The sequence below is a fragment of the Hippopotamus amphibius genome, chromosome 7, assembly GCF_030028045.1.
Source record: "Hippopotamus amphibius kiboko isolate mHipAmp2 chromosome 7, mHipAmp2.hap2, whole genome shotgun sequence".
In the NCBI taxonomy this organism is placed as follows: domain Eukaryota; kingdom Metazoa; phylum Chordata; class Mammalia; order Artiodactyla; family Hippopotamidae; genus Hippopotamus; species Hippopotamus amphibius.
This window is the reverse complement of record NC_080192.1, coordinates 38,818,412-38,831,730: the sequence shown is the minus strand read 5'-3', so window position 1 is coordinate 38,831,730 and position 13,319 is coordinate 38,818,412. Positions and strand designations below refer to the sequence as shown.

At 36.1% G+C, this 13,319-nt stretch overlaps 1 protein-coding gene across 1 annotated transcript in view; it reads right to left on the bottom strand.

The window, feature by feature from the left end:
- PAWR (pro-apoptotic WT1 regulator) overlaps positions 1 to 13,319 on the bottom strand; it is a 95,787-nt gene that overhangs the window by 23,263 nt on the left and 59,205 nt on the right. The window contains exon 2 of the mRNA XM_057743281.1: positions 10,725 to 10,856. Coding sequence (XP_057599264.1) covers positions 10,725 to 10,856 — 132 coding nt within the window. The remainder of the gene's footprint in view (positions 1 to 10,724; positions 10,857 to 13,319) is intronic.

Genomic DNA, 13,319 nt, shown 5'->3' with positions numbered 1-13,319 from the left:
AAGGATGGCCAAGGCCAAGAAGCACATGAAAAGCTGCTCAACATCACTAATTATTAGAGAATTGCAAATCAAAATGACAATGAGGTATCACCTCACACCGTTCAGAATGGGCATCATCAGAAAATCTACAAACAGTAAACTCTGGAGAGGGTGTGGAGAAAAGGGAACTCTCCTGCACTGTTCGTGGGAATGTAAATTGATACAGCCACTATGGAGAACAGTATGGAGGTTCCTTGCAAAACTAAAAATAGAGTTACCATATGACCCAGCAATCCCACTCCTGGGCATATACCCAGAGAACACCATCATTCAAAAAGACACATGCAATCCAATGTTCACTGCAGCACTATTTACAATAGCCAGGACATGGAAGCAACCTAAATGTCCATCAACAGATGAATGGATAAAAAAGATGTGGTACATATATACAATGGAATATTACTCAGCTGTAAAAAGCAAGGAAACTGGGACATTTCTAGAGACATGGATGGACTTGGAGACTGTCATATAGAGTGAAGTGAGTCAGAAAGAGAAAAACAAATACTGTATATTAACACATATATGCAGACTATAGAAAAATGGTACAAATCAATTGGTTTGCAAGGCAGAAATAGAAACACAGATGTAGAGAACAAACATATGGACACCAAGTGGGGAAAGCAGGGAGGGTTGGCGGGGAATGAACTGGGAGACTGGGATACCAAATTGTACACTCTAAATATATGCAGTTTATTGTATGTTAACCGTATCTCAGTAAAAGTTATAAAAAAAAAAAAAAGCTACAATTCACCACATATGTATGATGATTAATGCTTATTTTTTAAAACAGCTAAAAATAAAAGGTAAGAAAATACTTTTTATGCAGATTCTAAGCTAGACCACCCCCCCCCCCCCCAAAAAAGATTGCTGAAAGTTAACATTATGCATTGGGGTGGGAAAACTATTACCTTGCAACTAACAGGGCATTTCTCTGTTCAGTCTTTTGCAGTTTCATTTTAATAACACTGGTCAAAACTAATCTTAACTAACACAACATCAGCCAACTATACTCCAATAAAAAAGTTTTAAAAATTAAAAAAAATAAATGATAAAGCATCTTTTTAAAAACTGATAATAATTCCTTTTTTCTAGTTAATCATTCAAAGTCTCCATGAAAGACCCTACAATTAATTTCTCATCTGGTTAAAATCAGAGAATAAGCTCCCTTTATAAGATTATCAGATTCCAGACTAAAACAGCAAATACTACATGGTGCAATAAAGAACACAGATCAATGTGGGAAACAATATAGAAAACCATACAGTATGAGTAAAATTTAGATCCAAGTTCCAACCAGACAGGCCACCCAGTAGCTGTGAGACTGTGGGTAAGTTATTTAACTTCTACCAGTCTCAGTTTCTTCATCTCTAAAACAGCAATAACAACAATGTCTATTTCACTGGGTTGTTGTGGGGATTAAATGATGTAAGAGATCAATTAGCAAAACTCCTTTATAACAGGCTAATACTTTAAATTTGACAGCTACGATTTTTTAAAAACCTGGGATGTGGAAAAATCTTTACTGAGTTTTCTATGTGGAACTTTAATAAATCTGAGTTAATTATTCCAAATCAATAAATTCCCGTTACAACAGCCTACATCACTTAAGTATAACTTTATTTGATTTGATTTCCTTTTTCCCCAAAAACCTCAGCTCAAATAGTATGCAATATATATATAGTGACAACTTATAGAAATAACTTCCTTAGTAATCTGCAGTTACAGAAAAAGCACCACTTTAAAGATTTTTTTTTTTTTGACGTGGACCATTTTTAAAGTCTTTATTGAATTTATAACAATATTGCTTCTGTTTTACATTTTGTTTTTTTGGCCACGAGCATGAGGGATCTTAGCTCCCCGACCAGGGATCGAACCTGCACCCCCTGCATTGGAAGGCAAAGTCTCAACCACTGGACGGGCAGAGAAGTCCCCCAGAAAAAGCACCACTTTAGAATTAACCAGTTGCAGGAAGTAACCATGTGACAAGATACTAGAAGTGTCCATGTATGGGGTCTGACCACTTAACAGGATTACCTCTGGAGAAGCCATGCTTTGACAGCTGGTTCAAAGACACTTTACCCTCCTCTGGGCATCAGCTGTTCTTATAACATGGACAGTAACAAAGCCTACCAAGTAAACTTTAAAGAGTTTCTTGTCTGCCTGTCATTAAAGTAGCAGCCCCTAAAGATGAGGCACATCAATCTTTGTACTCTGTACACCAAACATGTAAAAGAGCTCCTATTTATAAAACTATATCTCTAAGTGAAAAACAACAAAGAATAAACTTTATAAAATCTGGTTTTTAAACTACTTTTGAAACCATAGTAACTAGATTAAAATGTTTAATCACTGGTTATTTAGAAAAAGCAGAAAGAAATACGAAGGTTATATGTATGTACTCGAAGTACATTTTATTGAATGTAGATAATAATATCCTATGGAACTTTTCCCCTTGAGTTTTGCAAACTATATTCCAACTAACATTTTATCATGGTTTTTGTTCATAAAATTCCCTAACCTTGTTCTATATGAACTAAAACTTAAGGCCAGACCTTAAATGATGTCTTTCTAAATATGCATTAGAAAAAAATGATTATAATACCTTAAGTTCCAAAACATATAACACCTCTCTCATTTTGGTTACAACTGAAATATTTCAAAACATGCCATCAGCTTGATTATCTAGACTATCTCTTTCTGCAATGAAATAAGAAAAACTACTAAGTAAGAATAGCCCTTGTTGCATTTACTGATTTGTGGGTAACTGATATATTGATTTTAATGGTATAAACAACTTGACAATAAATAAAATCTGAGGCTTAAAGCAGGCATTTTCCCCGAACACGGTAAAACTTAAGACTAATACACATTTAGAGCAGAATTTTAATAAATACAGAAAAGTGTAATGGAGGATGTTTTCAGCAACATTACACTATACTGCCATTATACTAGTATTATACTTTGACCCAACTATAGATGACTTAAAGTCAGTATAAGGCAAGTTTCCATTTAAGTATACTAATAAGAAGTTGTATGATATCTGTTTTCTACACTTCTCACAGCTATTTTTAACCAGCTAGTCACTTAAAACATATCTCAAGTTTTACAGTATTTTCTCTACAGCTAGTCTGGTGCAACTGATCAAACTACAACACAGACATACCTGATCAAATTACTCCCTGTTCATCTCCAAGATGTATAAACAATTTGATTTAAGCCTATTTCTATATAACTAATATTCAATAGTTTAGATTTTAAAGCAGACCAATTAAGCTTATTGTTAACTGGTTAGATGTGAATATGGTTTTTATTAGACAACACTTAAGCTTATTGTTTACTAGTCAGATTTGAATATAGCTTTTATTAGATTATACACTTTGTAGCTAAATGTTATTTCACAGTGACTCTAGTAATCAAATTCCATTACTTAACAATGGAATGTTCCCCAAACTGGACAGACTATATTAGTATTAGCAGAGATCGGGAGGGGTGGTAGCCTGCTTCTCATGTTTATTCAAAACTGACATTTACAGATGGAGTTTAAAGTGATCTCTATGCCCTGCCAAAAAGAGAAAACTGAAATGTTAGACAGAAAAAAAAAATCAACCCCTATCGTACAATGAAAAAGCCCCGTATAATTTTAAGGAGGAAAGTGCTTGATGTTTGTACACATTAATACAAAATTCTATACAAATATAAACCTTAGATTTGTTAACCAGAAGGCTCTATATTTCTGTGACCACAAAGATTTCCAAGCAAAGAGTGATAACTTCATAACTACCGTAACTGTTATAGTTGACAATTCCATTCTAAACGCAGGGGGTGGGGGGGGGGGGGGAGAAATACCTTCAGTACCACTGAAACTGCTTATAAAAAATACAAATGCTAAGATTATATCTGTCTTAAAAGTTTCAAAGACTATGTAATTAGACCTTCCAATAACCCCAAAGTCTATTATACAACTGATTTAAAATATACTTTTCCTGAAATAATCTTTCTTGCAATAGGATAGTTTATATTACAAAAGGGAGGGGGGAAGACCTATGTAGAGCTTAGAAAATGTTGGCAAAGCACAAACTGTTTTATGTAAGTTTAAATAAAACATTCTGCTTCATTCAAGCTTGGAATGGTCAATAAGGAAATTCCACAAACATTGTCTTTACAGGTGCAATGGCAGATCAGAACTTGTAAAGTATAAACAAATATAAAAGCATATGTGAAATAAGATCAGACAAACACAGGCCCAGCAGGATACAGTAAAATAATACTGAAGTTACTCAAGTAAACCTGAATAACTTCAGTACAGCCCTCAGTAACACTATGGCATACCACGTTAACTGGCCCTCAGGACTAACTTAAGATACCTGTACTGGTATACATGACATACTAAGATATACAATGTTGAAGATGAATGCAGAACAGACTATCTGTAATGTATAATTGATAAAAATAACTTTAAAAATGAGAATAAAATAAAAACATTATCAAATTAAAAGATTTTAAAAGGAAAAACTAAATAACCAATATCTATAACTATAAATGAAGTATAACCTTTAAAAATTGTGAATGACTACTGTACACCTGTGACATAATATTGTAGAGCAACTGTACTTCAATTTAAAAAAAGGGTGGGGGGAACTCATTATTCCCCTCCTTTCCTGAATGATTTAGTCCTAAAGCCCTTAGGTAGGGCAGAGCAAGGTGGGGAGGAAACACAGTGGCCTAAACCAGGGTATCAGAATACTGGAACGCTCCATGAGGAAGAGCTGCTTGGCAAAGAGAACCAGAGTCCAAGAAAACTGCGGAGAGCATCCATACAGCAGGGGGATGCAGCCTGGTGTGAGAAATCAGAGCCTGAGCAGAATGAGGAGGGGTCTACAGAGTGTGAAAGTGAAGTCAGGTTATCAGGACTGAGGCAAGGTCAGAACGGGAGTCCCATGAAGGGACAATGAGAGCCCCAAGCAGGCTGTAATGGTCATCCATTCAGGAGGGCAGCCCAAAATGGGGATTTAGAGCCCCAGAGGGTAAAGAAGGTGTTCCCTCAAAGAGGCAGCCTGGCACAGAGAATTCACAGCCCTTGCAGGGTGTGGAGAGCATCTCTGTAGAGGATGACCACGGCTGATGTGCCAGAACCCAAACAGGATGAAGAGAGTCTCCACAGAGTGGCACCTGGCCTGGAGGTGTCAAAACCCAATCGGGTTGATAAGGGGTCCCCGAGGAGGAGTAATCCAGCATGAAGTCTCAGTCTGAGCAGGAACAAAGAAAGAGCCTAGGGAAGAGCAGCCTGTCACAGGATGGCAGAAGCTAAGCCGGGTAAGGAGGGAATCTACAGAGGGGGTGATCTGGTGTGAGGAGTCACAACTCAAGCAGGGTAAAGACGGCAACCTGCAGCCTCACAAGGGATGCCCAAGCCTGAAAAAAGGGAGGCGAGTGTTCATGCACAAGGTAAAGCCAACGCGTGGTGTCAGAACCCACTGCGGTGAGGAGGGCGTAAGTGTGGGGAAGGAGCGGCAATGGGAGATAAGCACAGGGGAATTGAATAAGTAAGAAAACATTTTAAGAATAATGGGAAACAGGTTTCTCAGCATCAAAAAAGGGAGTTACAAATACTAGATTGAGCCTTATGATATTAGATTAGAATGGGCCATATTGGTATAAATTAGTTTCAATATCTACATAGATGTAGTTAGCTAGGTAGGTACGAAGGTGGCAAACAGATATATATACATACGTATGTACATGTAGACACAGTATGTCTGTACATAGAGAGCAACTAAGAATGGTGACATCTCAAGAGCATGAACATAACTACAGCTCAGATCTTGGCTTTATAATATCATTTTCCATTAAAGGAGTCAGGCCTCCTTAAGAGAAATAGCTGCTTCCAAGACTGGAGTAAGAAAGCTAAAGATGAGTCTGCAATACCTTATTGTGCCAGAAAACAAAGAAGTATTCCAAGAATGATGGAGACATAGGAAAGAATACAAAAGGTTAAAGGGGCTCCCACTGGCCAAATTTGGGATAATGTGAATATTAAAATAAATTATGGTGGTGTGGTAGGTAGAATAATGGCCCTCAAAGATGTTCACATCCTAATCTCTATAACCTTTGAACATACATGGCAGAAGGAAATGAAGGTTGCTAGCCAAATGGACGCTAAACCGGGAGATTATACGGGGTTATCTGATGGGCCCACTGTAACCACGAGGGTCACTGAAAGTGGAAGAAAGAGGCAGAAGAAGGTCAGAGGGAGATATGGCAAAGAAGAAAGATCACAATGCTGACTCTGAAGGAGGAAGAGGGACAAGGAATACAGGTAGTCACTAGGAGCTGGAAAAGGCAAGGAAACTGATTCTCCCCTATAGCCTCCAAGAAGGAATGCTGCCCTGTTTTTAGCCTTTCATTTCAGTCCATGATTTTATTAGTCCAAAGAGACTTCCAACTTACAGAACTGTAGTTGATAAATTTGTGTTGTTTTAAGACACCAAATTTGTGGTAATTTGTTATAGCAGCAGTAAAAAACCAATATACATGGTAGCAAGGTAAAACCCATCAGATAAAATAGGTAATAGTGAGTTGATACAGATATACAGATATAAACAGATCATAGATAAATAGAACGTTTGATGGGGATTAAGATATCTACATGGTTCAAAACACTTGTCCACAAAATACTCATTAAGAAAGGGCAGTGAAGCCTAGCAGACACCACCTTAATCACACGACCAAGTGACCATCATCAGCAATGGAACAAATTAAAGTCATGTGTCACCCGACAGGATACACGGTGAGAAAAACACAGCAACCATTCTATGATATTCCTGACAAAGACACACAACCTGAATCTAACTGTAAGCAAATACTAGATAACCCAAAATGAGGGTCATATCACAAAATAAACGACCTACAATCTTAAAAAGTGTTTTGATTAAGAAAGTTAAGGAAAGACTGTATCAGACTGAAGGAAACTAAAGAGATACAGCAACTAAATAGAACATGTGATTCTAAATTAGATCCTTTTGCTGTAATTTAGGACATAAGCGGGACAACTGGCCAAACCTGATGGCTGAATATATTAGATTGTAAAAGAATGTATCAATTTTAATTTCCTATTTTTAAGAGCTGTGCTCTGGTTATGTAGGAGATCTTGTCTGTAGAAAACACACAGTGAAATATTGGGGGTAATAGGGCATCGAGTTAGCAACTTACTCTCAAACATTTTAAGGGAAAAAAATTCTCCGTACAGTACTTGCAACTTCTCAGTAAGTATGAGATTGTTTTAAAAGGCAAATCAATAAATAATCAAAGAAAGGAGGAAAATAAAACTCATAAATGCCCTTTCACAAAATGCCATTGATTACATAAACTGATACACTTCTCTCTCTTCATAAGTAATTTAGGCAATATGTATCAGAAACTTTTAAAATCTTTAAAATGCATTATGGGGAACTCCCTGGTGGTCCAGTGGTTAGGACTCCGTGCTTCCACTGCACAGGTCTTGGGTTCAATCCCTGGCTGAACTAAGATCCCGCAAGCCACAATGTGCGGCCAATAAATAAATAAGTAAACAATTTAAAATCTGTTATGGCTTTTGGCCCAATAAGTTTACCTCTGGTAATCTGGCCAAAGAAAATAATTCAAAACACAAAAAGTTTAATCTATATGGATGTTAATTTCAGCATTACTCATCATAGTGAAAAAGTTTAACCACTGAGGACTTCTATTAATAGGAAATTTGTGTAAACTCTTATGCCACTGAAAATAATATACAAAGAGCTTTGAATAACATGAAAAAAACATTCATGCTGTAACACCTGCAAAGAGAATTTTGGCAATACCATCAGATTTACAAATGCACATTCCTTTCCACCCACAAATTCTAAGCACTAGGGTTTTATTCTACTGATTTACACACACATATGCAAAAGAACATATATTGAAAGTTTTTCACCACCACATTACTTGCAGTAGCAAAAACTTATATATAACCTAAATGACCATCAATAGAAATTAGTTAGAAAAATTATGGCACATCTATAAAATAGAATATTCTGTGTTTACAAAAAAATAATAGGGAAGCTCTTTATGTACTCCACAATATTAAATGAAAAGAACAAGATGAAAAACAGTGTGCTTAAAATTAGTGACACATATATAGACATAGACACATAGACACATAGACACACACACACACACACACACACACACACACACACACACATTTGCTTATGGACTACCTCTAGAAGGATGCACAAGAAAAGAAAGCACTAGTTGCCTCCAAAGAAGGTAACCAGGTAGCTCAGGGAGACTTTTTTACCATATCTTTTTATGCTTTTTGCATTTTTTAGCATGTGACTGTACGCTTCTTTTTAATTAAGCCTAAAGTTTAAAATTTAACAGTTCATAAAAATGCATAAAGAGAGAGACCAAACTGGGTAATTTCCCTTTTTACATTTTCATTTTTTTCAAATTTTCTAATTGATCATGCATTATTTAATCAGAGAATTAATATATTACTTTAAAAACTGGCATGATTCTCTAGGAAAAAACATGGTTAAAAATGTGTAAAATCATAGCTAAAAATATAACAAAAAAATTTAAAGCCTCATTTTTTATTACCATTACTCCATATCGTTTGAAAAATGCCAAACAGAAACTTAAAATACTCCAGCCTTTCACAAAGCATCCTGTTATGCTGAATGCATGTTCCCATTTCATTCACTTTTTTTTTTTTTTTTTTTGGGGGGGTACACCAGGTTCAATCAACTGTTTTTATACACATATCCCCGTATTCACTTTTAAAAATCTGTTTCATTGAATGGCTAAGATTCACACAGATAATGCTAAGAAACAAAATCTTTCTGTCCTATTCAAAAAAAGCCTTAAAACAACCAATGATGCCAATACTTCCTCTCTTTCTTTTTGCTGTTTTTGAAGTTGGAGTTAAAAAATAAAATCTATATCCTATCTGAGAAACAGAATATGCAAGTTTAGGTAGTAACTCAGAGGGAGTATATGAGCTTAGGTAGTAACTGAGAAGAGTTCCTGTTCTCACTCCAACTTCAATGTGGCAATCTGGGATCCATGGGAGAGTCTTTGCCTCACTTTCATCCCAAGCACATAGCCTGGAAAATGAATACTTAAAACCACCATCAGTGAGTCACATCCTAATTGCTAATGAAACACATAAACAAAAATGAGAGAAATGAAGGGTGGACCTACGAAGAGATTAGAAAAGCTACAGGAAGGAAGATAAACTGGATAAGGCAGAAAGCTCCTCAGAGAGCCCAGATCAGCTGAGACTGTTCCACATATCTGGGTATAAATTTGGGAATAAGCTAAACACTAGGCTCCCCAGCTTTGACTGGGTAAAGACTTCATCCAACAGAAAGAAATCAGCCCTCTTTCCAAAAGCTGCTGCCTGATGTTAAGTGACATGACCACCTGATGTTAAGTGACATGACCAAGAACTGAAACCAGGTCTAGGCTCAAATCAAAACGCTCTATTCTCTATCCCAATAAATTAAGCCTATTTCTTCACCTGGAATAGGCACAGATTTAATTTCAACTTTGTTGTAATACACAAAGACACTTTAGATTATGAACAGTCACAGAGGTGCTGAGAGGAGCACTACTGGTTAGCAGTGTTATGTTATAATAGGGTATATCATATGCTATATGTTATAATAGGGTACCACTTCTCCTAGTAGTAGCAACTGTGGCACAGTAACAAACCCCGGTTACTCTACCATTCTTCACATCAATGTATCTGCCTCAGAGAGCAGAGGAAAAAGAAGTTTTGCAATCACTTCCAAATCACTTCAAAATATTTTCTCTCTCTCTGCCAAATGCCTTCTATCATAACCTTGCAAATTAACAGACAAGTTTAAATGTCATTTTTTTAATCAGTGAAATGGGGAGATGTGTGTACTGCTCGGAAGCTCTTTTTAAAGTGGTATCATAATAAAATGCACTTAAAAAGTCAAAGCTGGAACTCTGTCAGACAACCACAGTAGCTTAAGATCTCAAAATATCATCAAATTAATTTAAGATTAGATATACCAAGATAATTTCCGAATTAGTTTCTAAGGAATGATTCTGCAGAGCAATTAGCTTTAAACTGAGGCACCCACCCCAATGCCAACAACCCTCAGTTTTCTGTGCCACAAGAAGCCAAGATAACAGCTAATGTGAAACTGACTTAAATTTTCTTTTAAAAAGTATTTTATAATTGCACAGAAATATTGATGTTTCTGGCAATTCACAATACATGCTGTGTTTTATTATTATGTTTAAACATTTGACTTTGCAGAAACTTGTCATTCAACTCTATTTGCTACATAATTCTAATGCAAATATCAGCCTAGGATAAAACTGTCCACTCAAACTCACTAATCCTTACTTTTTTAAGAGCAAAAAGGTAGTTATTTTTTCCGGTTATTTTCACAATGGATACTGTTTTAACCTGCTTAGTCAGTCAGTAAGTATTCATTGATCAGGAACTAAGGACTAAATATTGCTTACGTCAAAAAGTATTTGGATGAAAGGAAAATCAGTAGTTAAATCCATTGAAAGTACTTAAATGGAGTTGATGCAACCAAAATGAAACTGAAAAAATTATTAACAGTAACTTGAAAATTATTGTTAAAATAGCTAGTGACATTCTAGAATTTTTAAATACTCACTTGTAGCAGATAGGAACTTCCTGGATCTAATAAGCTTACAGCCTCATTTTGCATCGTGTTCTGTTGTGTAATTGCATCTTCTCGTTTCCGTTCTTTCTGCCCAGCTTCATCATCTTCATATTCATCTAAGCACTGAAAGAAAGGATAGTTTCCATTTTATTTCTATATAACATTAATAAAATGTTCTGATTGTATGTGAAGATACATTTGATAGAATTAAATACTGAGCATTCAGAAACTGCTTCACACAAGTGTTCCTTTCAACAATAGGTATATTTAATTCCTATAAACTAAATTATCTGCTTAAAACCCAAACCTCCCCATTCACAGCCCTGTCAACATCTTTTCTCTAGGCTGTAACTACCAGTGACAGACTTTGCTTAAAGGCAGGGTTCACTCATTCTTTATCATTCAATCTTCAAGTAAATGGACTGTCTACCTTAAAGCACTTTTTGAAGGGTAACAAAAGATACACTACACGGAATGCAGAGCCTAATGGGAAGGTGGTGGGGGTGGGGGATTGTACACACACAGATAACTTAATGATAAAGGCCATTTTCTACCTTAGTAGTACCTATGAGTACTTTCACCTAGGGAGTAAGTCTTCTACAAACACCCTGTAGAACTTACAATCTAAAAAATGGCTTTAACGTGGAACTGCAAATATAGAAAAAAGAGAATTACAGATGATGGAGGAGGCATATGGAGAAGATTACATGAGGTGCTGTTTAAAAAACTGAATCAACACCTGCATTTTCTATCTCCAGACTTTTTACATGAAAAAAAAAAAAAACCCCAACAACCCATAAATAGAAACAAAACTCTATCCATACACCCACTGTGAAGTGGGTCATCCGTTCTTGTAACTGAACACATTCTAAACCAATACACTGCCTGTGTGTATTCTGTAGGAGACAAAAAATAAATAATATCTCTGCAGGCACTTTGTAAACATAAAGACACTGACCAAAGCACAGAATAGCAGGAAAGACAACAGTATTAACAAATTGTGCAAAGAGAAAAGAAAGGCTGAAGTCACCGTGCAAACCAAGAAGGATCACTGGAGCATCTAAAATAGGAGAACACAGAAAACAAGCAACACTTTCAAAGGCACAAGGTTCACAGTGGAGGGGTATGGAAGAAAGCATCTGTCTGAGATGGAGTCTCAAATCAGGATGATGTGGAGAGAAAATTGGGGGACAGAATGGAAGGGATGAATTAAAGAAACAAGTAGGCTGAGGTTCTAGAGAATGTTCAGGGTCTCTCCTGTAATGTAACTAACTGTGTGTACAGGTGTCACCTGGCTCTCCTCTCCTCACCCTGTGGGAACAGGGGCTTAGGTAACTGGTTCAAGAGAAATGATAATACTGTGGCTATTGCTATTGTGGTGAGTAACAAACTATTCTTGACTCTGACCCAGGAGACTATTGTCTTCTGTCAGGATCCCTGAAACTACAGCAGGCTAACTCGTTAGCTTGTAAGCAGGGTAAGATCTCATATCCTTCAAAGTTCTTGACAGAGGTGAGCCCTGGAAAGGCATATGCTCTGATCAAAAAGAAACAGAGATAATAAATAGCCTGAGAAGTCTGGGCTTTTCATTACATAACATGGGAAGATGTTACAGTGCTACGATTCCCTGGAATATATGTAAAACGATTAAAACTGATTTGGGGAAAAGAACTTGTATACAGCAATTCAGAGTTCTGATTAACAGGGACATGGACCAAAAGTGGAGAGACTATTTAAACAACAGAGTAGGCAATGGGATACTATGAAAAATGATATATTTGGGAATTCCCTGGCAGTCCAGCGGTTAGGACTCAGCACTTTCACTGCCAGGGTCCAGGTTCAATCCCTGGTCAGGGAACTAAGATCCCACAAGCCTCGTGGCACAGCCAAAAAAAAAAAAAAAAGATATAATCTTAGGTGGAAAACAGAATCAATAAATCTAGTAAAGAGTACCAAAGTTTAAGAAATTAGTGCTGATTAAAAAAAGAATCTCTCTTAGGACTTTTAAAGAGACTTTCTCAAACCAACAGACAGTATCATGTTTTATGCCAAAATAATCAACAAAACTTAAAAGCAAAGCCAGATTTAAGACACTTATGTCCACTATCAACAGCGTTGTTAACATCACTCTGAGAGTGCTATTTGATAAAACTAGGGAAGGAGAATAAGAGATTTCAGCATTAGAAAGGCAAATTTTCATCATTTCAAATGATACACATTTGTCAAGAAAACAACCTAAAAATATTTTAGTATTAGAGTTCCTTACGATGGTTTTTCATTATGCGTGCAAAAATCAATAGCTTCTCAGAGTAACGTCAATAGCTAGTTAGATTATATAATTTTCATAGTAACCATAAAAATAAACTAAAAAACTTTATGAAAAAAATATAAAACTTTACTGAATGATGTAAATTAAGACCTATTCTTAAATTAAAAAGAAAACTAATACTGAAGGTGTCAATAACCTGTAAATCAATTCATAAGTTGAATTTATTTGAAAAGTAAGGGTGGATCATCTGGAGGCATAAATACATAAGACATTCAGAAAAATTACTTTTTAAAGAGAGAATTATGACAGAACACTCA